The 25037-nt window shown below is 41.2% G+C and overlaps 1 protein-coding gene across 2 annotated transcripts in view; it reads left to right on the top strand.

Annotated features, from left to right (window-relative positions):
* Positions 1-25037, top strand: part of ACVR1 (activin A receptor type 1) — a 74093-nt gene that overhangs the window by 9547 nt on the left and 39509 nt on the right. For both annotated transcript variants that reach the window (XM_046659603.1, XM_046659605.1), the window contains exon 3: positions 10788-10861. In XM_046659603.1, coding sequence (XP_046515559.1) covers positions 10795-10861 — 67 coding nt within the window. In that variant the 5' untranslated portion in view covers positions 10788-10794. The remainder of the gene's footprint in view (positions 1-10787; positions 10862-25037) is intronic.

The raw sequence follows: 25037 nt of genomic DNA, 5'->3' as shown, positions 1-25037 counted from the left end.
TTGTTTTGTTTTGTTTTTAATAACGGATTGGATTCATCCTTTCTACCCTGTAGGCTTTCTACCTCTGTGTACTTGGGAGCATCATTTATTTCCTAAATTGTTTCATTCTCGTCACTTAGTAGAGCGCATTTATTTTTACTTTTAACTTGCCATTAATTTCTTTTTTAGGTCAGTGAGTGTTTTGGGTTGGGTGGCTGGATTTTGGTGACATCAGTCTTCTGATCTCGTTCTCCCTGGTATGCAGAACCTCTTCCTGCCTCATCTGCCCTCTCTGTGTTTTCTGTTGTGGTTACTTCCATGCTAACCCGTTCAACTTGGGCACTGACCCTGTGTACACAGCTCATTTTCTTTCTCATGATCATATTTATACTTTTGATGGATATATTTAAATGAACAGCTGTGCATTTGTTGAGTCATACCACAATTATCTGATTCTGCTTTAGCTGCTCGACTGGCAAAAGCGTATTTCAAGCTAAGTTGTGAGAGAATTCCATTAATCACATTCTAGTTGGGGGAGGGGAGAGGAGAAAGACCACCAAGAAAAGTCTTTTTAAACATTAATGTTGATTTAGTTATTCCATTGTTTTAGAGTAGATGGATTTGCTTGCTATTTAAGGTGTCACCTGGAGAAATTTTATAAAGGCGTAAATAACTGTAAAGGTTTAATGATAGCCTTGTAGGCAAAATCCCCCTGAATCATTGATGTGCAGATAAAGTTAGCTGGTGGTGCTCGAGTGTTTAAATAGATAAGCGGTCTTTAAAAGAATTCCTTTCTGTAAAGACCAGTGTTCTTGACTCAACCTTCCTTGAATTCATTGGCTAAGTGTTTTGTTTTAAGTCTTCTGAACAGATAACATATGGATACAGAGGATGTTACAACTTTCTTTTTCTTCAAATGTATTAATTGCTAATTGCAACCTCTGATTGAGTCTTTGGCTTCCATCAGCCAGATCTATTTTTCTCTTGACACTTCCTCAGGGTTCTTTCTGAAGGTTATTAATAGGCATGGAAGCATGGCTTTCCAAATAGCGTCAATAGCTGTTAGGAGACTGAGGGTGCGGGGAGATGATATGTCAATTTCTGACTTGTAGGAGATGTATTTTCAAGCTACAGAAGCTGTCTCAGAGGTCACTGGGGATGGCTCTGGGCGGATCAGCTGGTGTCTGCAACTAGAGATCCAAGCAGTCCTTTCCAAATGGGATATTGTCCACCAGGGAGTTGTCTGGTATACCCAGTCTGCCAGCCGTCTTTCTGTTTGGCTGCTTCTCTTGGATGGCACCCTTGAAAACTGAAATCCAAGTTACAAATGATATCTTTGAATTGATCTCAAATACCTGGTTGCTACTATATTAAATTGAGGACATGGAGCCCCCTCCTCCCCTAGTCATTTCCTTACCAGGCTGTATAAAATTCCTTAAACCTCATCTTCCTCTCCCTACCAAAACCAAAGTGTAGCATAGACTAAGAAGTTAAAATTAATGTGTTTGAATTTATATCTAGTGCCTCGTATGTGCCAGGCATGGGGTTGTAGCCACGAGCTGGGCAGAATTCTTACTCTCATGCTGCTTATATTTTGGTGTGTGGAGGAAGGAAGGGTGGGAGAGGGGGAAACATAATAAAAATCAACAAACTGGTCATAAATGACAAATTTCACACAGCGTTAAGTGCCGTGAAGAAGACGAGGGTGGGAAGGCTGAGGCAGGAATGGGCTTGAGTGTGGGGCTGGAGTGTAGATGAGAGGAAAGCTCTTGTCAGGCTGGTGTACAAAAGGTGGTTTTTCTCTCCTCCACAGAAGTATGCTCTAGTGTCTCCCATTTCAAAAAAAAAAAAGAGAGAAATATACCTCTGTTGACGTCCCTTTCATTTTATTCACTGCTCCCTTCACATTATTATAGGTTAAACATATTAGCCTTAGAATTGGGACGGTTGTGTCAGATGGTAGGTGCCTGCAACACCATTTGTTTGGTAATGGCAGCGATAGAAAGGTCAGTTGTTAGGTTAGAGGGGACACTTCAGGCATAGAAATGAGACAGAGGGCTGAGACAGCATTCTCTGAGGACTTCGGGAGGAAGTGAGATTTTAAATGGACTCCACAGTTTTGCATCTAAGAATTTTGTTGGGGAGGAATAACGGGGTCCTTCCTACCAGTAGGTAAAAAATAGTGTTCCCGTCATAGTTTGTAAACTGGAGGGAGAGGAGGGAGCCCTGAGCTGCCTAGGAGACTGCAACGAGGGAGAGGAGTGAGCCCTGAGCTGCCTAGGAGACTGCAACAAAACAGCTGGGAGATGATGGGGTCCTATCAGTTGAAACAAAGCAGGAGAGCCATGGCTATTTGATACAGAGGGAGTGAAGTGGAAAATGAGAGACAGTTTCCATGTATTCAAGTGTGTCGAAATAAAACCTAGCCTTGAGATACCAGGAAGTAAAAGTGGGTGATCAAAACACTGGCATCTCAGAAGCTTAGCGTCGTTATTATCTGTATCTCTGGTGGGGGTGTAGCAAAGTCAGTTTCATTTTGTATACAATTAAAGTGAATTTACTGGGGATTCTTTGGTTCTTACTTGGTAGCCTAACTTAAACCTTTCACTTATTTTCATTCAGTTAAGCCATTTCTTTTCCTCCCTCTTTTTCCAGATTATATTGTTCTTTCCCCTCCTTTCCAAACCATATCTTGGGTCCATCTGTCACAGCTGGAATGTTTGTAGGGTGACTCTTTCAGTCAAAACCCTTTCTTTTCTGAAATAATCTGTAATTATTCCCTCTAACTACAGGATGAGCTGATCCAGGGGCTGGGTCTCAGTGCTGTAGAACTGTCCAAGAAGCTATTTGTGTTCATCTATCTCGAAAGATCAAATTACATGCTAATATTCTGAAAGTAACACCCCACCAGAAACCCTCCAGCAGTGGTGAAGTCTATATAAAACCAAGCCCTGGCAACTTGCACATTGCCAGTTCAGACAGAGTGTGGTGTTAAAAATATTTCACAGGTCATTTGTGAACTGGAGAAAAGACCCTGACTTAACTTACTTAACATATGGTTCGGTGGCTTCAGTTTATCCTTTCTTTACACTGTAACTGACAGCTCATGTCTCTTTTCACCCCTCCTAAAGGCCGAGGTAGTTTGGGACAAGCTGCCCTTGGGTTATCTCTCTGCCTGTTGAGCATAGAAGAGACATAACTGTTTTTGCGTAATGGCTGATTTTAGTTCCACTTGGAGGTAGTTGTAAGTATACCTTCCCTCAAAGTTTTATGTCTAGAAGTTGTCTTACTGGGTCCAACTTTGTCCCAAAAGGTGCCTGACTTACCCTGATTTCAGTTTTTGAGATGTGAGTTACAAGAGAACTGAGAGATTGAAATCACTTTCTGTACTATCAAGACAGCTCATTTTTTCCTTTCACGTCAAGATCTTTTATCCAGGGGCAGGGGGAGAAAATCTGAGGTTACGGAGTGTATGAAATTAATTTTGAGGTTACAGAAATGGAAAAAGGGCACGATTGAAAGGTGGCCTAAATAACCAAGAGTAAAGATTGTTTTCTAAGGGAAAAATCAACATGGTTAAAGCGCAGTATGTGTTGAGGCTTGGATAAAATGTTAAGGATGACAAAAGTGGACAAAAGCGGTTAAACTCTGGCTAACTAGTTTAGTGAAGGTTGGGAGAGTGGTGGCTGATTAAGACCTGAACTCTGGTCAGATCGTCTTGGGTTTGACCTTGCATCCTTGAGCAAGTTGCTTCTACCCACCCATTTTCTTATCTGTAAAATGGGATTAATATGAGTATTTATTTTAAAGTGTTTTGGGGAGAGATTGAATGAAATAGTACATACGATCCCTAAGCACTGTGCCTGGCTGGTTAGTAAGTGCCTCTGCATTAGGGTGGTAATGATGTAATATTGACAGATAATTAAGAGAAAGCAGAATTACTCTAGTTCTTTTTCTCCTTTGCCTTTACCTTTTATATTAAAAAGAATGATTTTTTTTCCTTATTGAAGGTGTAGCATAGATTGTATGAAGAGATAAAAGAAAAAACTGTCATGGAATAGTAGTGACAACCCTCACCAATGGTGAGTGAGTGACTTCACGTGGATGGTGTCATTCAAAATAGGGATGGGTGAATGTACAACCTGTCTTTCAAGATTCTTTCTGACTTGGAGATTGTTAGAAGTTGAGTTGAGAAGAGTAGCAAGAAAATCCCTATTGAATGAGTAGGTACTCAGTAAATTATGTGTTGAACAAATGGACAAACCAAATGAGTTTGTGTCATAGGCCAGACAAATGAACATTTTTGTAGACTTTTCTGATGGGAAAGAATCTTAGAGTTCATCTTATAACTTTCCCTTCATCCTCAATATTATGGATAACAAATTGTATGCTGTTCATAAATCTAGGTTTTAGAAATATCTTTTATTCCTCTGGCAGATTATCAACCAGATTGCTTAATATGAGTTCTAAAAGTTGAATATGGAAGTGTATTATTCTCTAGATTATTCTGTGACCAATATCAAAATGCTTCATGATTTTTTTTGTACTGTACTGCAGTATATCTGTGGCTTTATCCAGCTGTAAAATTGTGATGAGCAGAAGTGCCAAACTTGGTCTCAAGCCCACACATGTTAGAAATTGAGCTAAATGCTAGCTCCCTAACTGGATATCAGTCTGACCTATAAATGGAGTTTGAAAAGTACTATGGGATTTGGGAAGCAGTTCTGTTCTGCCCTGGTGATATGCCTGTTTTTAGCAGAACATCATGGGAATGTTCCATCCCCAAGAAGGTAGTCCTGAGATATTGTAAGAGATGGTACTGATTTAAAGAGGGTACCTTAATTAAGATGGGAAGTCCCTCGTCTTGTTCTGAATAGCTATTTTCCTTGTGCCTGAAGTATTTAGATAGTTACCAGGGATAGAGGACCTTATTCAAGAACAGAAAGCAAGTAGTATATACTAGAGGCAAAAATTCATACTCTGAACCCCTCATATAATATTCTGTAATCCCCAGTAGCCTATGATTTTTCAATTAGGGATTTTGACCTTAGAATATTGCATAAGGATTTGGTCGAACCTAAAGGAGAGGAGCAACTGAGTATTTTCTTATCACAACTTATGTGTCATTTTAAAAATATTTAGTTGTGTACGTAAAATGTTACTCCTACATTTAAAAAAATATCTAATACCTTCTTCCTTGACCATAGATTTGTTGATTTCCTTGATGTTAGAGAGGCTAATGAGATTTCTAAACCTGTGGAACAGTAACATTTTTGTCAGGTATTGAGTAAATGTTCAGCCTAAAATATCTGCTACCATCTGATTCTCTGCTATGGTAGAAGAACTGATCATTTAAGGAGGAAGGCAGTGGTTCTCAAAGTGTGGTTCAGAATCCTCTCGAGTATCCAAGACTGTCTCAGGGAGTCCTTGAGGTCCTGCCTCTTCCGGTGACATATATGTGCAAGGCTGGATTTTCTATGTTTACTTCAACCAATATAACATATCATAACAGATTGAATGCAGAATCGTATATGAGAATCCAGTTGCTTTCTACTAAGCCAAACATTATAGAGATTTGCAAAAATGCAGAACAGTGCCACTTTTCTCACTATATTTTTTTGGAGAGAGTACAGTTCTTTTTTTAATGTATAAAAAATGGGGTACTATGTTTATTGTTATTTTAAAACATAGTATTTTTTTTAAAGTGGCCATTTTAATTTCTAATAGAGTAAGTATTGGTAGAAATAGCCCACATAGACAAGCTCCTTAGGGTCCTCAGTAATTTTCAAGAGTATAAAAAGATTCTGAGACCAGAAAGTTTGAAAACCACTGGAGTAAGCCATCGCTGAACTGTTGAATTACTGCCACTCTCTTTTTCCACCAGTCCCTCTTTTTTGCCAACCCACATCTGAAACTCCTTAGCCAAAAATACTTGAGAGCAGGGGAGTTGAAATTTTACTCTTAAAAACAATATTTTCTTTTTAGTGTATTTTAAAATTGGAACTAGATCCTTGGAACTTCAAGGTGGGACTTTAGCATTTTGATGTTTTTTATAATTAAAATATGATTAGGAAATTTATTCCAGAACATTTTCCTTTGTACATTCTTTTCCCCCCTTTCCTTTAGGAGGTGCCATTTTTCATAGCTGGATTAACTGGTCAGCGGCAACCATCCAGACGCTGAACAAAATGGCAACCAATAAGCAATGCAGACTTTTTTTTCCAAAGATTTCTGGCGGATTTTGAGCCATCAATCTATAAACAGTAGATTAGCTTGGAAGACTGAATTTGTAACTCTTTTTTTCTGTTTGCTACTTATAAACCTACATTAATGTTTTAAATTTGCTTCCACAGTTATGATCTGTTAAAAAGTATTTTGGGGAATGGGCTTTTGTTGGCTTTGTGACAGGAAAAAAAATCAGTGGTGATTGTCTTTTAGATTTTTTTTAATAGTGAAAGGATTCTTGATTTTAAAGCTTGAAGCTTGCGGACTGCTGACTTTCAGTATCACCCAAACAAAATTCTACAGATTGAAGTGACAGAGATGGTAATGTCTTAATCCTACCATTCCTTTGCAAGTGTGGGTGCTTGTGTGTTGGGGGTGGGGAGGATTGCTAATTTTTTAGAATTTGAGTTTAAATTCAGCTGATTAATTCAGGGAAGATTTGAATTCGATAAGAATTAAATGTGCAGCTCCTTAGCTCTGATAAGGATGAACAAAATGGACTAAAAGTTTTGCTACCGTGAGCTTTACAGTCTAGTGAGGGAGACAGATGTTCAAAAGCACACACAAGTGTGAATATATAATTATCAATTATGATAAGTGCTGTGAATGAAATTTAACAAAGTGGTATATGAGAGTATAACGAGGACCTATGAGAGTCTAGGCAAGCTTCTAGAAGGAAGTGACATTGAAGTTGAGACTTGAAGGATGAGTAGGCATTTGCCAGGTTGAGATCTGATAGAAGGGCCCAGTCACAGGGAGCATCATGTATATAAAGGTCCTGAGATGGGCGGGAAGCTGGCTGGTTGGAGTGTTTGGGAGAATGGGATGTCAAGGGGTAGGCTGTGAGGACTAAGGGAAAGGGGTCTTGACGGCCATGAATATGGAGAGGTCATATATAGAGGGCTTACAAGGGCTTGCCATGCCTTACTAAGGTTCTGATCCTGGCCTTCCTCTCCAGCCTTCTTAGATTTTCTCCTCTTGCTTATAACTCTTCTCTCTAGGCTCCCTGTGTCCTAGCCTAGTGTTTTTTTTTCATTTCTGAAATATGTCTTAAGTCCTTAGGACACACCATGCTTGCCCAGGCCACAGGGCCTCTATGGAAGCTGAGAAGCTGTGCCTTTTTTCTTTTCTTTTCTTTTTTTTAAAGATTTTATTTTTCCTTTTTCTCCCCAAAGCCCCCTGGAACATAGTTGTATTTTTTAGTTGTGGGTCCTTCTAGTTGTGACATATGGGATGCTGCCTCAGCGTGACTTGATGAGCGGTGCCATGTCTGTGCCCAGGATCTGAACCAGTGAAACCCTGGGCCGCTGAAGGGGAGCGCGCGAACTTAACCACTCGGGCCGGCCCCGTGTGCCTTTTTTCTTAAATCCTACTCTGTCTCCACCACAGACTGCTATTCACCCCAGCACGTGCACACACACACACACACACACACACACACTCTCTCTCTCTCTCTCTCTCTCTCTCTCTCTCTCTCTCACACACACACACTCTCTTTCTCTCTCTCATCCTTTTTCTGGTAGTTCCTACTTATCTTTCTGCTTCCTATTTAGATATAACCTCCCCAGGAAGCTCCTCTGCCCTCCTGAAAAATCTCAAGTTGTTTTGTTAACAGTCGTATTTAACCGTGTTTCTTTCTAACATTTAATTCAGTTTTTAATTATGTGATCATTTGGATGATTAGTTGATTACCCACATAAACAGATCTTGTAAGCTCCATAGTAAGAACTGTGTTTGTATATCTTTATCATTTTAAGTTTCTAATGTCTAGCACATAGTAGGCTCTCAATAGTGATGGAAAGAAGGGAGGAAGGGAGAAACAGAGGGAGGAACAGAGGAAGGGAGGGAAGAAAGGAGGAAGGGAGGAAGGAGAAGAGGAAGGGAGGGAGGGAGGACAGACTGGGAATTCAAAGATGAGACCGAGATAGTCCAGTTATTTTCAAAGGCTTTTGATGATATATCCCACCAGTTAAACAGTTTTTGAGCTTTATAAAACTTAAAAATGTTTTATGTACCCTCAATGTGTATGTTGGCTATAATATTTATAGAAAAGAAAAACTATTTATTATAAAACATACATAAAATAGAAATTTAAAAAAGATAAAAGGGGAAATATCTAAGTTACTGCTAATGGTGATGACATTGGATTATCATTAATGAACATCTCAAGTCACTCAGAATAATGTTTGTTGTTTGTGATACTAGGTGCAAATCCATGTTTCAAGTATTTTTTAATCTTGAGTTTGGGGAGCCTGCTTCATGTCAGATTGAACTGAATGTTATTTGCTTTTCTCTAGTAAAGTGATTAATGAAGAGCTACTAGCAATAGAGATATCAGCTCCACCATTTTCTTACTCTTCTCTGGTGCTTTCATTAATAATATATTCAATCTGTAGTTTCTTTGATGGTTTTAGAACACTTGCAATTTGGGGAGGGCTCGTTTCATTACAACCAGCCAACACAACCTGTAATTCTACTTAAATGGGCTTTCAAAGGTAAAATATGTGGCTGTACTCTATAAGCAAACCATGTCCACCGTTTCACATTATGTAACCCCCACTCTTTCTGAAAGATACCTCTTGTACTAGACTGTCATAAAAAAGAGACCAAATAAAGGCTCAAGTTATTTATTGCTCTATTAGATTAAAACATTTTTTATAAGATAAAAATTTTAGTATTTTCATCCTATAGGTCAATGAATTGTCTTGCATGATCCTTGGACTTCCATCCCCCTTTTGGAGACAAGTGGGCTAGTGCTGGAGACTGACATAGACAAATAATTGATTCGAAGTGGTGTTAGACCAGTGCTGGGGGGTTGAAATCACTGCTGATGGAGAGATGTTTCGGCAAGCATTTGCCTTTTGAACTAGATCCTGAAGGACAGGAGAAGGGAATTGGGTAGGAGAGGGGCGGAGGAGGAGGCTCAGGGCCTTTGAGGCGGAGGGAACCAACAGTGTCTTCATGCGCAGAGGCACAGAGATGAGATGGTGTTGGAGGAGTCAGCGTCTGGTTGTGAGGGTCCTGGGGGCCAAGATGAAGCGGTTTGTATGTCAGAAATAGGGGCTTGCTATAGAAAAGATCTATGTGAACATGGAAATAATAATAAGAACAACAACAACAGTAAAAGGGGCTCACTCAAGTTTCATGTACTTGTAAAAATATAGAAGAAAAGTACCTAAAACTCTCCTTTATCCCCCTCCCTCACTTTGCTATTAGAGAAGGGGTAGGCTGAAATACAGTTATGAAATGGGGGCTGGTAAGGTAAGATGAGGGTGTAGGGAGTGAACAATCAGACCACCAACCAAAAAATTCAATTTTAAGTGGAGTCAGGGGGCCGGCCCCGTGGCGCAGCCGTTAAGTGCACGCATTCTGCTTCCATGGCCCGGGATTCACTGGTTTGGATCCTGGGTGTGGACATGGCATTGCTTGGCAAACCATGCTGTGGCAGGTGTCCCACATATAAAGTAGATGAAGATGGGCACGGATGTTAGCTCAGGGCCAGTCTTCCTCAGCAAAGAAGAAGAGGATTGGCAGCAGATGTGAGCTCAGGGCTAATCTTCCTCAAAAAAAAAGAAAAGTCAGAAAGTATCCAATCGAAACAGCTTAGTTAGCAACAAACTTTTGCTCTTTGCTTTGAATCTGTAAGACCAAGCTAGCACACGAACCTATTCACTAAAAAATTTACCAATTTTCTTTATTTTACCATCTAGACAATCGCAACTAGTTAAAGGTTTAATTTTTTAAAATTATTTCTTATAATAAAAAATTAGTATAACCAAACTCTCATTATATTCTTGAAGTTTTTTAGGAATTATTCAAATGGAAAAGTTCTTTGTTGTAGTCCTTTGACTCAGAAAATTGAGCTTCTGCCAATGTAGTTTTAGGGAGTATCAACCTAAAATTTATGTCAGGTATCTTATTTTCTCTCAGTTATAGTTTCATATATTGCACATTTACATGATTTCTTCCTGTCTTGGTTGAGTCTATCTTTTGTTAAATTTGAGGTCAATGTAAGAATGCATTGTTTTGCCATAGATGAGGGATAAGTTGTAGTTGTTTGTTTTTTTCCTTTGGGGCTGTATTATGATGTAGGCTGCTCCACTTCTAATCCTTTTAAAGGAGAAGTAAGGCTCAAACATAGTAATTTGGCTTGAATTATTCATCGCTTAAGCTTGAACATCATGTTAGAACAATCTATTCATGCTTCTCAGAGTTCTTAATTTAGTGTCCATTTGCATTCAATAGGATAAGGTAAAATTCAAACCTAAAACCTTTGGGAATGCCTAGTGTTATAGCTAGAATTTTTCACGTCCCTATTGAATTCTTCATAAGAGGGCAGGTCAGAGCAAGTCCCCTTCGAGCGGCCAAGTAGGAGGTAAATCTGATTAACTCCTTAAGATGATTTGCTTAGATCCATGTAAAGGGTATGTGTTTAAATGTACTAAGAGATAAAGCAACATATGTGAGGGGGATTTGTAAGAAAGGCCTTGAATGGGAGTTTAAAAGTGGTATGCTTGATTTAATTTGTCATCCTGCAGTTAGATTTTTTTGTTTTACTTATATCTTTTTTTTTTCCTCCGCAGTTCTACGATGGTGGATGGAGTAATGATTCTTCCTGTGCTGATGGTGATTGCTTTCCCTTCCCCCAGCATGGAAGGTCAGTGGCTCACAGCTGTTTGGGGTAGGATGAGTACACTGTGTATTATTACTTACTGTAAACTAGTTTGTTTTTAATTCTGTCAGACTTAACACTTCTCTCCTCCTCTCCTTTTGTAAGACTTTATTTTTTTAAAGCCGTTTTTTAGGTTCACAGTAAAATCAAGAGGAAGGTATAGATTCCTTTTTTGCTGCTTACCCCCCACACATGCATACCCCCCAATTATCACCAGCCTCTCACCAGAGGGGTCCATTTGTTAAAATTGATATGTTGTTATCACCCAAAGTCCATAGTTTACATTAGGGTCCACTCTTGGTGGTGTTCTTTTTGTGGGTTGAACAAATGTTTAATGGCATGTATCCATCATTGTAGTATCATACAGAGTAGTTTCACTGCCCTACAAATCCTCTGTGTCCTGCCTATTCATCCCCACCCTGTCCCCCTTAACCCTTAGCAGCCGCTGATCTTTTTACTGCTTCCATAGTTTTGCCTTTTCCAGAATGTCATATAGTTGGAATCATACTATATTTAGTCTTTTTAGATTGGCTTCTTTCACTTATTAATGTGCATTTATGGTTCCTCTATGTCTTTTCATGGCTTGAAAGCTCATTTCTTTTTAGCACTGAATAATCCTCCGTTGCCTGGATATATAGTCTTATCTGTTGACCTACTGAAGGAACATCTTGGGGTTGTTTCCATGTTTTGGCAGTTATGAATACAATTGCTATAAACATCCATGTGCAGGTTTTTGTGTGGACATAAATTTTCAGCTCCTTTGGATAAACAGCAAGGATTGTGATTGCTGCATCGTATGATAAGGGTTTGTTTAGTTTTGTAAGAAACCACCAAATTCTCTTCCGTATTGGCTGTACCATTTTGCATTCCCACCAGCAATGAATGAGAGAGTTCCTGTTGCTCCCCATTCTCGTCAGCATGTGGTATTGTCAGTGTTCTGGATTTTGGCCATTCTAATAGGTGTGTAGTGGTGTCTTGTCGTTGGTTTAAGTTGCATTTCCCTGATGACATATGATGTGGAGCATCATTTCTATGCCTAATTGCTATCTATACATCTTCTTGGGTCAAGTGTCTGTTAAGATCTTTGGCCCAGTTTTTAATCAGGTTTGTTTTCTTATTGTTGAGTTTTAAGAGTTCTTCCTGCATTTGGATAACGGTCCTTTATCAGATGTGTCTTTTGCGTATACTTTCTCCCAGTCTGTGACTTGTCTTCTCATTCTCTTGACATTGTCTTTCACAGAGCAGAAGTTTTTAATTATAATGAAGTCCATCTTATTAATTATTTCTTTCATGGATCGTGCCTCTAAAAAATTATTGCCATACGCAAGGTCATCTAAGTTTTCTCCTATGTTATCTAATAATATTACATTATGTAATATTACATAATGTGGCTTACATTAAGTTTCTATTGGATGGTGATGCTGTAAACCAATTTAGGTATCTATAGTCTACATCTTGCTTTAAGCAGTGTTGTTAGAAGCATTCCACTAATACTGCAATCATTTTAATTAGTGTCAAGAAGATTTGAAATAAGGATCCTGTGTGGCAAGGTTAAAGGAATTGGAGGTTTTTTAACCAGAAGAGGGGTTGAGTCATGGGTTGAAGGAATTAATAAGAAGAAATAGGCTGAAAAGATTTGATGGGTTAACAGTAGTTCTCAGCTGGGGACTATTTTACTCCCCAGGGCACATTTGACAAGGTCTGGACACATAACAGGCAAGTTTCTAGGATTTTTCTTCCTCGTTTTAATTGCCAAACACTATGATCGCTATAAAAATACTAAAGAATGGTGTGGAATAAAGTCCCTCCAAATTCCATGCCCTTCCCAGGTAGCAGTATCAATTCTGTATGGTATTAATCAGTTCCTTTGGGTTTCATTTGATGGCATGGGTGGACCTGTGGTGTAGGCACAATAGAAAAAAAAAGAGAGTGGAAGAGAAATTTGAGGTGGAAATGTAGTATGGCTAGAGAAGGAGAAGGAGAAAGAATGGGGAAAAGGGCATTTATGGAACGATATTAACAGCCATGCCACTGGTTGTTTTTTCCTGCTTTTAGCTCTTAAGCTGCCCAGAGAATCCAGCAAATGACCTCTTAATGCCACAGTGAAGATATGTAATGAGACGAGTTAGTCTGGCTGAAATGGAAACGGATTGCCACTGAGGTTTTGCTATTTAATATACCACCATCACTAGGCTGTTTACAAGTAAGGAAAAGAACACATCATCCTTTAGTTCAAATAGCTTTTTCATTTTTTAAGCAGAATATCCAGTGAGTGCTACAACCTAGAGTGCTCTAAACATAATAGCAGTTGCCTTAGTCCTGTCTTCCCTCCATGACTCAATTCCTTGTTAACCACATATTCTATGAAAAGACTCTTTGTTTTTGTATATTTACTAGGAATTTAAAAAAACCAAAAAACCACGGAACCACTGAGAACCCCTAATTGTAATACACTCTAACATACTCAACATTAGTCATAAAGCAAATGTTAAGTAGAAAATACTTGACTAAAAGAGGTAACTAATAGGGCAGATAACTAAAATCTTTATACTAGCCCATAGATTGTCTAATGCACAGCTTTGGACGACCACGTTTAAAAGGAACTGGAGCCGTGTTTGATCTTTGCAGAGCAGCCACAGCACCTTATTAACTGTGCTTCAGTGAAGCTAGATGGCATTTTGGACATAAAGAAGAAAGTCAGAGGTTTTTGTTCTAATACATTTTATTGGGTAGTGTACTCTTCTTAGTCTATTAGAAGAAATAACTTCTTCCCCTTTGTCTCCCAAATTACTCCCAAATGTCTCTTAAATATTGATTAGAAATAGTGATAACACTTCAAATGATAGGGTCCCAAACAGTGAGTTTGATAGAATTGACTAGTATGAGTGTACTTTAGAAAACTTTTCAGGGCCGGCCCCGTGGCCGAGTGGTTAAGTCCACACACTCCACCTCGGTGGCCCAGGGTTTTGCCGGGTCGGATCCTGGGCGCAGACATGGCACTGCTCATCAGGCCATGCTGAGGCAGTATCCCACATGCCACAACTGGAAGGACCCACCACTAAAATATGCAACTATTTACTGGGGAGATTTGGAGAGAATTAAAAAAAAGATTGGCAACAGTTGTTAGCTCAGATGCCGATCTTAAAAAAAAAGGAAAAGAAAACTTTTCAAGTTCTGTGGAACCCTAAATGCTCAGGGCCAAAAAGGACCCAATAAGTTTGGAAAGTACGGCCTACTACAACTACCTCTTTGATGATTATAGGTAATATTTGTTGAGTGGTTAATATGTGCCAAGCATTGGGCTAACTGTTTTATACGCATTGTTTCCCATAATCTTCATGATTACCCTAATGTGATAGATTTTGGGAGATGTGCTTTTGAACTGCTTAAAACTCTTGCTTAAGGTTAATACAGACAACAAAAGGTGTGATATACTTTGAGGATGGTGTGCAAGAATTTCAGTTATTATCAGTCCTCTTAGAATTTTGTGTTTTTTTGGTGTCCTAAATTAGCGACCTCCACATTACATCTGGTGCATGCTAGAATCCAGCTCAATCCAGTCTGTCTGAGAGGCAGAGATGAGAGCTTGTAATAGAAAATGATGAGGCCCCTTCACCTGGGTTCGTGTTTTTTATTTCTCTTGTCTCATACCAGTATTCATTTTTCATGTTCATTATATATACAACTCTAGCTGCAGGAAGCGTTTTATTTGCTCTCACAGAGAAGAGCACTTGAGTCCTAATTACCCGTATATCCTTCCTTTTCCTTCCCATTAATAAAACTAATCATGCTCTAATACCGCTGTTATGCCTCTGGGGAGAAGTCCCTTTTTATTCCAGAACCTCCATGTTTGGCTTTTCCTTTGTCCCTTTGAGCATTTGCAGGGGAAGACCATGACACAAATACTTAAAATGGAATGTTCCTTCTTCAGAAATATTTCAAAGCTAAGATGACCCACATTTTATGAAATTTGCAAGCCATAGTTAGACTTTATTGTAGTAAGGGAGGCTGGACTTCTGTAGAATTTTGTTGCAAGAGATTTTGGCCTGTCCTAGAGAAGGTTGCTAAGTCCTCAATTATTTTCTGGGTTGACTTGATTTTAGTATTTCCAAAGCCATCCCCACTCAGACTTTCCAGCCCAATTACCCAATGAGGGAAGAAGGGGATAACTTCAATAGACTATTTGTTAGGGTCCACAAAGGTGCCCCTCTTTGCCACTGGGGGGAAGAATAGAATAAGCCTTTCTTTGAATTTCTCATTATTGAGGATTCAGGAAGTTCTTGAAGGGGTGAATGAATGTAAGAGAAATGTCTCAATATTAAATTTGTTGCCTTGTTTCTCATTACTGTAATTTGTTCCTTTTTTTGGGAGTAAAATCTTTTTCATTGACACATCATCAATTGAGAGACTTTTGGGAGAGAGATGAGATGCACTGAGCTATTTGCCACTATTAAGACATAAAATATCTGATGAAGCCGCACACTTGTAAGATATTGCTTGGTTTTTTTTTGCCAAATTTTCTTATCTAGCAAGATGTTAGTGTATTGGTTGATGCAAGGTGAGCTGCAACAAAGCTTTCTGTTAGCCTTTCCTCCGTGGAGAATGTTTGTTTCTTCTGTGGATCGTTAAACTAAAGCCACGTGCATTTATATGAGGAGGGGGTAGCAGTGGGGTGTGGAGGGGACTCTAGAAATTCAAAGTCAAGTATTGAACAAACATGAAAACAAACCCAAGACCCTGGCCTATTAAATAATTTCTTTGTGGTTAACAGTGAGTGGGAGTGCAATAGCTTCTAAGCTTCTCTTTCATAAAGATAGGTCTCAAGAGCAAGAGGCTGGATGCCGTCTTCTCTTTATGGAAAAACTAGGGAAGCAGGAAATTTGTAGGAACGTCATATATGAAATTTTTGCTCTTGGGGAAACAAACACCAAGGAAAACAAACCCATGTAAAAATTAATTTGCAACTCCCCAAACACTGCTCACTGTCCCCTGGAGCTTCCCTCTGCAGCCCAGCATGACCTCAGGCAAGCTTCCATAGAAAATTATTGTATGAAATATTCATCATTACTCAGAGCTCATGTCGACTCCTAGTCAATGTAAGACACAGGGCGGGGTGCCTTTCAAACTTTTCACCGTGACTCACCGTAAGTAGCATTTTAGAGTTGGACCCTGCGCATCTACGTTTAGAAACATTTTACAGTAGGCCCCACACACATCTGAAACGAAAATTTTGTGAAACGGTGATTACTCATACTATGTTGAAGGTACTCTTATTTTTTCCCTTTCTCGTTCTATTCAGTTTAATTTCACTTATAAAGAAAGAAAGAAACCTCATCTTGAACCACTAAAACGATTTCACTGCCCACCAATGGATCAGAACTCATAGTTTAAAAAAGACCCCTCCAGTCTGGTCCCAAGAATGCCCTACCCAGGACTCCCTGCTGCCCCCAGATGAAGCTCTGACAACTAACCTTGGGTCCTCTGGTGTTTTCTCTGACAAAGCTGGCCTAGAACCTTTTATTTTGTCACAACTTCATGTAGCCTGACCATCCTCTCCCTCCAAGCAGTGATTTGACAGGAAGAGGAAAGTTTACATTTGCGCCTTCTCAGCCTCGGACATAACACTGGAACAGCTGCTGCCTCAGTCTAATCAGCTGAATCTGAGCTCTGCCGAGCAGGGTGTTTCCTAGATCCACCATAATGCTACATTTAATTCTTTGTTATGGGTTACAGTAGAGCACGGCCTTTCTGAGGATATGTATATTTGGGGGATGTAGGAAGGAGAGAAGGAATAGGAGGAAGAAGGAGAAATTCCTCTTGAGAAGAGGGTGGTGAAATTCACCTTAAAAAAAAAACCCAACTCTGCCTGTTTTTTTTATTCAGATGGTGATGGGGGTTGTGGCCTCTCTTACTTACTTTTTGCTGCATTTGTTGTACATTCTGAATTCTGGTACCTACACCAAGCCAGTTTGAATGAAAGAAAAATCAGATGCATTCAGGAAAGTTGTATAGTAGAGAATGGAAAGGAAAAAAATACCCTCGGTCCAGTTTAGACTTTGACTCCTGTGATGTATATAATACTGCAGGACGCCATGCGGATTTACATGTTCATGGCTTCTCTTTATCCTGAGCATCATGTCCTGCCTCCTGTGCTTCACAATGTCAGTTCTGTGAAGGGTTAGTATAATTTTCGCTAGTCAAATGGTGTTGCTAGTCAAAGTCAAAGAGTGTCTTCTAAAGGGAAGGCTCTCAGCCGTGCATAGCAGTCAGGCCTTTCTCAGGAGTGAGACAAAGTCAGACACCATCATGAGCCAGCTTCTTCCTTTTTACTGTGTCTCTGTGTGTGTGTTACCTCCCCTCTCTGGGCCTGTTACCGCAGTGGCATGATGGGGACTGTAGCAGGATGGCTGTGAGGAGTCATGGGGAATACATGAGGTGAGTCCTGGGGTGTGAAAGGCTGGGACCTGGTTGTGTCCATCGTTTTATCCCTGGTGCCTAAGACAGTGCCTGGCGTGTAGTTGGTGCTCAATGAATATTTGAGGAATGAATGAATAAATAATGTTGGCTACAATAATAATAATAATTGTAATAAAAAAGATAATATTATAAGAGACAGAGGGACTGATTTGGGTTGAGGAGATGATAAGAGAACACACCTTTTCAAAGAATTTATTCTGAGTTTGGGAAAAGAGAATCAGTTCTAAGACAATCTCACGTTCTTCTAGTCGCATCCACGGTGGTAGGCACTGGTCATGTCAAACTAGAAGTGGTTCCTGCTGTCAAGGAGTCTCAGTCTAGTTGGATAAGACAAAGGTTAGAGTACAGCACTGGGAGTATCGACAGGAAGGGCCTCATAGCACACTGGGCTGGGGTTGGGGACAGCAGCCCAGGGAGGTGGAGTTTGGAAGGATAAATAGGCAATAACCAGCAAAAGGAGTGCGGAGGACTTTTTAGGCAGCAGAAGGGCTGAGCCCAGAGAACTGGGGGGATGGAGGACACCACCTGGACAGGCCAGCATGGCCTGAGCGGTCTCGAGAAGGGACTTGGTTGAGTCAGGCCCTGCTAGCCTGGTGGAGAGTCATCCCTAAGGTGTTTCTTGTGTCATGAGGGCAGTGAGAGCCATCGAAAGATTAAGTAGGGACAATTTGTGTGTTTTCAAAGAGTTGTGTGGTGGAAGTGAACCAGAGAGGATGGCAAGATTAGAGGTAAGTGGATGAGAAAAACTAGTCCTCCTACAGTGTGGTGGCAGGCAGGACCCCATGCTGCATTGTCAAAGGCATACCACCTATAGCAACTTAATGGTGGCAAACAAAACTAAACCAAACCCAAACCTTAGTTCAAAGAGTAGACCTTTGTTACAGGTGGTTCACAAATAATAACAGCAGCGGCAAACAACACCGATCTAATAATAATTCCGCTGCTACTTTTATCGTGAAAACAGAAGCCTGAGCTGCTGACTTTTCTAGCAACTTTTGTGAGACACTTAAATCCCTCTAGCTGGCCCTTTGTTCCTGTGTTGCCATGGAGTGTCAATAAGCCCAGCTCAGAATAGCCCAGGCAGTGAAATGAGAGGTACGGCTTGCTCACTGGCATGTTGGCTGGCCAGGTTACACTGTTTTCGTTGCTCCCGTCTTGAGAGGAGCACTGGGCAGCTGGTTGGCCTGGCAGCTGTGGAAGGTGTATGTCTCTTGGCTGACCAGAGTTTGAAATGCAACCAAAACTTGCCTGCCTACTGAGCCTATGCAGCTCCCGACTGAGCTGATAGCAACTGAAATAGCCCACTGAGCACCTGTCCCTTGGACACCGGCCCTTGACCGACTGCCATTGAGGACGGTGTGGACTCACTTGGTGGATAGATGAGGGGCTGAGCGGATTTTAATGATTCTTAGGAAGATCTTGAGAACTTTGACCCTAGCTTAAAAGGAAGAAAAAGACCAAAAGCCTATCTGAGCAGTGCATTTGGCACTTCTGTGGTTCGCGGGTAGCCACCGCGGCTGTATATGTACAGTATGTGCTCAGGACTCCATGTAGTTCTCCTGGCTCAGCCAAACTGTGGGCCAGTAGACTGAGAGGTGTAAGTTTTCTCTTGGAGGGAAAGGCTTTCCTGAAAAACTCCTGGATGGCAGCCATCCATGGTTTATGCTGCCTTAGTTTTAGAAAGGGGAGGCGTTGAATTAAACTATTTTATTTAATTTTCTGCCTGCTCTGTAATCCCCAGTGATTGTCAGGAGGTCGCTTCTACAAGGTGTCTCTTTGCTAGATTGTTCTTTCTCAGCAGTCCAAATGTGGGCACAGAATAGAATCACAGCATGTTAGGAGCTGTCTGTTCCCCTTTGGGACTCCTTCCATTTCCTTCTGGGCTTTCATCTCTTCAGCGGGCTTGCCATTGTTGGGCATGCTTGGCACGCCAGTGTGGATGGAAGCAGACTCTGGAAGGAAATACTTCTGAAATGACTGGTGGTATTAAAGCTACTATTTAAAAGTGACCCTTCGTAGATACTTGGGTTATCTTTAGGCCGTCCGGGCTCTGCAGCTACAGGAGCCAAAGGGAGACTGTGGAAACTCTGGCCTGTTGCTCTCGCCTTGATTTGTGTTTAGATATTCTTGCTTCCCAGCCAGTGGCCTCGTGACACATCTCAGATTTAGCTGTCTTTCTTCTGCCAAGGCCCAAGATTATTGTGGAAGCTCAGAGTGGTGTGCTGTGCTGCAGAGATTGGGAAGGCGAGAGTGTGTGTTTGGAAAGCCAGTTCTGGTTCATGGCACTCTGAAGAAGTGCCTTTAGTTTCTACCTTGAGTGTAGATACCTGGAGCCTTTCTGTGGGCTCAGGAGTAAAAAAGGAAGCTCAAAATGAGCCAAAGTTGGGGCTGGCCCAGTGGCTTAGTGGTTGAGTTCACACTTTCCACTTTGGCCGCCCAGGGTTCGCTGGTTCGGATCCCCAGTGTGGACATGGCACCGCTTGGCAAAGCTGTGCTGTGGTAGGTGTAAAGTAGAGGAAGTACTATAAAGTATAAAGTAGAGGAAGATGGGCACTGACGTTAGCTCAGGGCCAGTCTTCCTCAGCAAAAAGTGGAGGATTGGCAGCAGTTAACTCAGGGCTAATCTTCCTCAAAAAAAAAAAAAAGAAAGACCCACACTCAACCATCTCTTGATAACTGTAGGATCTTTGGTCTATGACTAACAAGCCAATCTTCTTAAGTGTGTTGAATTTGGGAGTTAATGAATTCTTGTGGACCATATTAGTTAGACTGACAGGTGAAAGAAGATATGCAAAGTAAAGATCAAGTTATAAAGGCTGGAATACAGATGCACAAAGCATGTATTCATGGGATCGAAGATGTAGGACTCCTTTCTTCATTTACCTTTCATGGAGTTCTGGGCCTGGTAGGACTTTGGGACATGAATTGGGAAATTGCGGGTAGGGAAGTAACAATATCAGAAGCTTAGGCTCTGCCCGGTTTTTCACCACTGGATATTTTTGTGTGTATGTGAAGGATATTGTCGCTGAGCTAACATCTGTGCCAATCTTCCTCTGTTTTATGTGGGATGCTGCCACAGCGTGTCTTAACAAGCGGTGCTAGGTCCGCACCTGGGATCCGAACCTGTGAACCCCGGGCCGCTGAAGTGGAGCTCACAAACTTAACCACTATGTCACCCTGCTGGCCCCACCACTGGATATCTTAATCTACTTGGCTTCATCTGGCCTGGAAAGAAAATGATCTAGAAGTTACCTTTTTCCCTCTGTGCTTTTCTCTGGGGTAGGGTAGGGTAGGGAGCTCAAGAGGAGGAATTTAACTAATTCTAGACATTTTCACCTTTTGCTTTGGGTGCCAAAATGCCTAGGGGCTGACGTCTAGGACGTATTCAACAAATTGGAGCCCTGCCCATCTTTTGAAGGATTTATCTCTGTGGTTTGAAAGCTTCCGGAAAGGGTATGGGGGTGTAGTGATGGCTTGCTGGTGGAAGCAGAGGAAAGACTGACAACCTTGGAGCCCGGCCCCTGAATCCCAGAGATGGTCAAATAGGGTGTGGGAGGGAACTAGAGGTGGGAGCTGGGTGCCGAAGCTGCCCCGCAGTGCCTGCTCCACTGTCCTATCCCACATAGAGCCCTTGTTTAAGATTTCCTGTGAAAACAAAATTTTCCCCATAGAGCCTGAGTAGAAAACCCTCACTGGAGAGCCATGCACTCCCTAGTTAGCTTCGGAGGTGGGGGTGGGAACAACCAAAAGGACTCAGAACCACCTCTTCTCACACTGTGAACAGAGCTTGTAGCCTGAGACATTGATAGATGGTACCATATCTCTGGCTCTCTTCTGAGTCGGACCCAGGAATGATTTCCCTGAAATGTGTATAATTCACTGGGGTTTTTTTTCCCTCTTCCTTCAGGCTGTGATACTCTGTTATTCTCCCTGTAAGTGGAGTTTCATTCAGACATGGGCATTGTCCCTATATGGAGGTGGGGTGGGGTATTTTCTGGTCTCTAAAAGCATTCCCAACTGGATAATTTCCATTAGGCCTTGTAATCATTTGTTTCTCAGAAGCAGAGATTTAAGAAGTTTGAAATAAAAATGAAGAGAGAGGCCATCATTATTTTCCCCCACATTAAGGAGTTGCTTCACAGACATGATGGATATATTAAAGTGAAGTCTGCTACATTCAGGGAATCATAAAAAGCAAAAAAAGTCAGACCAACATTGTCTTAAGTCAGTACCCCACAGTGTTCTTTAACTTGTTAGTCACTTAAACCCAGACGGAGTTTTTGGCTTTCAAATAGAAGGTGTGGCTGCTGCAATAGGTTTAATTTACAGGGATTATTTCAGAGACAAGGAGTCAGCCCAGACACAAAATAAACAGATGGCACTTTTTTTTTCCCTCTCTCAGCTTCAGCAGTTCAAATGCAGGATGACTTAGGAATCCTTATCACCTTCAGCAAAGCAAGAAGGGGAAAATGATGTAATTCACTCTTCCCTACTCCCTGCTGGAAACACCATTATTTTCACTGATAGGAGAAAATGTCAGCAAAGACCAGGGGCATCTTTTTCACTGCTGAGCAGGCAAGTCCTCCATGACCCCTCTAAACTGACTGGAGTCAGGCACTTGCTGTGTTTTGATCATCCTGATCACTGTAGCATCCTAGTAGCCAGAAGTCCTCAAAGCAGCCATGCAAGGAAGGACCACCCATAAAAGCCCTGCTGTTCCAATAATGCATGAAATAATTCCTTGTTTTAGGAACTCTTGTATTTTACCCCTTTCTTTTAACAAACAAACAAGCAAATAAAAAACCCACCACACCACCACAAGCATTAATTTTCCACACTCATAAGCCCGAGAAGGTGAACAGATGTGACGCTAGGGCAAGCTCCTCTAGGAAGAAGTGGTTTGCACAGACATGCTGGCTCGGTGACTAAGCCTTGCCTTAAGATCTGCTGACATTTAAAGACTTTATAGACTCAGTCTGCTCTGGAAACCAGCGTCATGTCTCTTCCCACCTCTAAATCCTTTCTGTGAAGAGGAAATTCATTCTGAAGCAAATATTCGTCAAGCTTGTACTCCTGCCAAGTACGAAGGTTGTTGGTGGGCTATGGTGAGCAAAGGAAGCTCAGTTCCTACCCTCATGATGCTCACAGTCTAGAGGAAAGACACGGACGTTGAACAGCCATACAGGCACACGTATGTGAGTGTATGCAGATGGTTCCAACTTTAAATTATAGTGTGCGAACAAAGGCTTCTCTGAGGCTATCGCATGTAAGGTGAGGTCTGAGGGGAAGTTAGGCTAGCTGGCCAGGTCAGGGGGAGTGTTGGCAAGGAGGGAAATGAGCATTCAATTTGGAGGGAATTCAAGAGTAAAGGAAGCCAGAGAAAATCAGGCTTGCACATCTGGATGGGGATGCCATTTGCTGAGTTAGGGAGCCTTGGAGGAAGGACACATTTGGAGTGGAGGCATCATGAGTTCAAAATCTTGGAAATCCTAAGACCATTTCTTTCCTGTTATTCTAGTTTATATGTGATCTCATTCAAATGTGTTTATTCTCTCTCTTAACTCCTAGAATTTTCTTCTTGGCTTTATAACTTTACCAAGTATCAGTTTCTCTGATGAGAAAAAAAAATGTGATTCAGGTTCCCTAAACGAATGTTCTCTAATGAGAGCATTTAGGCACTTGGTGTGTTTTATCCCTGAACATGTAGCCTGCCTTCTTGCCAGACCGTCAGATGCCCTTCACGAGGCATTCCGGACGGACCTTTGTGTTTCTGTCTTAGGAGCAGACTTGCTGGCAATGATACCTGGCATTGCAAAATCCTTCCTTAAGCCTTTGTTTAATGCCAAAGATCTCAAATGCTTTCAGATTCTGGAGAGGTGCCAAACTGCACTCTCGGATTAGGAGACGATGGAAGGACTCCCATATTTATAAACCTAATATAAGCTGTCATTTCAAATGAATGAATCGTTTATACTGTTGGAAGGGGTCCAGGGATGTTTGGGGTTCCTTTTTTAGCCCATAAAGTCCTGAGCTATTGGACTTTTATAACAATAGTCTAATAACCGCATTGTTATTTGTGCTACATTGAAGTGAGCCGGTAAGAAATTCAGCCTGTTCCTTTTGCTGACCCCTGGGATCATAGCTACAGGCTGGTTTCCTTGGAGCACTTTCTCATTTGTCTTTTGTGTCAAAGACTTTAGTGGGAAGTGTGGGGTTTGGTGCAGTATTTAGAATGATAATCAGTTTAAATGCCTTAAAGCATTATAGAGTGCATGACTGGGCAGGTGGGTGGGAGAAGGTTGGGGATAAGTCCATCCTGTTGTGCCTAGATTGCTCAAGTCCCACTTAAAACATAAATGTGAATACTTTTCTATGAGGTACAAGATTATCCCAAACCGTGGAGAGTCTTAAAAAGTCCATGATGCTCTTTGCTCTGCCTCTTCCTCTGCCAATCTAGGATTAGACTACAAGAGTACGTGTGTCCAGATGGTGAAATGAGTATTCCCCAGAACAAAAAAGTCTTTTAAAAGCTTTGGCTGTGGTGAACGCCTGGGTTTCCAGGCCTGCGCCTCTGGTTGCGGAGCCAGCCCTGGATCCTCCCAGGGGGTGTCCAGAACTCCCTGCTGCTCCAAGTGTGTTCACACGGGCCTGGTTCTGGTGATACAAAGGGCAGACAGTGCCAGCCATAACACTGAGTAATGCTGGGAGGTGCCTTTTAGAACAAACAATGTGGGTGAGCTCCACGGAGAGGGAATACCTCTGGCTTGACATTTAAATTACTAAATTATTGAAATGAATGTCAATTAGGTGGAGTAGACTTGCTGCCTTCTGCCAGGGCACTTCCTGGTTATTTGCACAGGCAAGTGTAAAATACTTCATATCAGATATGGTGCTTCCTGTCTGTGCTGTTGAAAATCACTCCCAGAAGGTGATTATCTATTCCTTGCTGTGTTCCTTGATGTGTACTGTATTTATATCATGATCTGAGAGATTCAATGTTCACACAACCTTACCTGTGACCCTAAAAGGGATTTGGTGATAATTCTCTAACCCCTATTCCCTGACAATCTCACTCCAAATAAAATATCACAGACCCACATATGTGATGGTTATTCCTAAATGTCAACAAGACTAAAACAGGAGTCAGGGGCATTTTGGGGCCTGCTGTGTTCCTTAGGATTGTGGATATTAAGATCTGAAAATGCTACCACTTTGCTTTTAGCTTCCTTTGTTGAATTAGTAATCCTAGCTCAGAAAATCCTTTTGGCAGCTCTTTGACTAATCTGCTCTGTCAGATGAAATTGCCAAGGTGGCATTTAACTAACGTGTGTGCAGGCGTGTGCGTGAGTGCGTGTGGTCATTCTTATATTCTTAAGAATTTAGGGTCTTCATTTATATTTGGCTGTCTATAGAAAATAGATACATGACAGGCTCTGCTAATTAGTTATTTGGGAATATACAAATTAAGAAGATTAAATGTTGGTGAGAATCAAAATAGGAAGAAGTCGGTGAAGGTTTTGTCCATTAGCTAACTGCTGGACTGAGTTCCTGGTTCCACTGTATCAGAGATTGAGTTAATTATTACATATCATTAACAGCCGTCTTTCTTCCCCATTTTTCTTTGTCCTGATTGTGGAGGAGAGGATATGCTAACCCCGGTTTTTGACATCTTACTGAAAAAAAT

This window comes from Equus quagga, chromosome 4 (genome assembly GCF_021613505.1).
Source record: "Equus quagga isolate Etosha38 chromosome 4, UCLA_HA_Equagga_1.0, whole genome shotgun sequence".
Classification (NCBI taxonomy): Eukaryota; Metazoa; Chordata; class Mammalia; order Perissodactyla; family Equidae; genus Equus; species Equus quagga.
The sequence above is the reverse complement of the archived record's forward strand: the minus strand, read 5'-3'. Positions and strand labels throughout refer to the sequence as shown.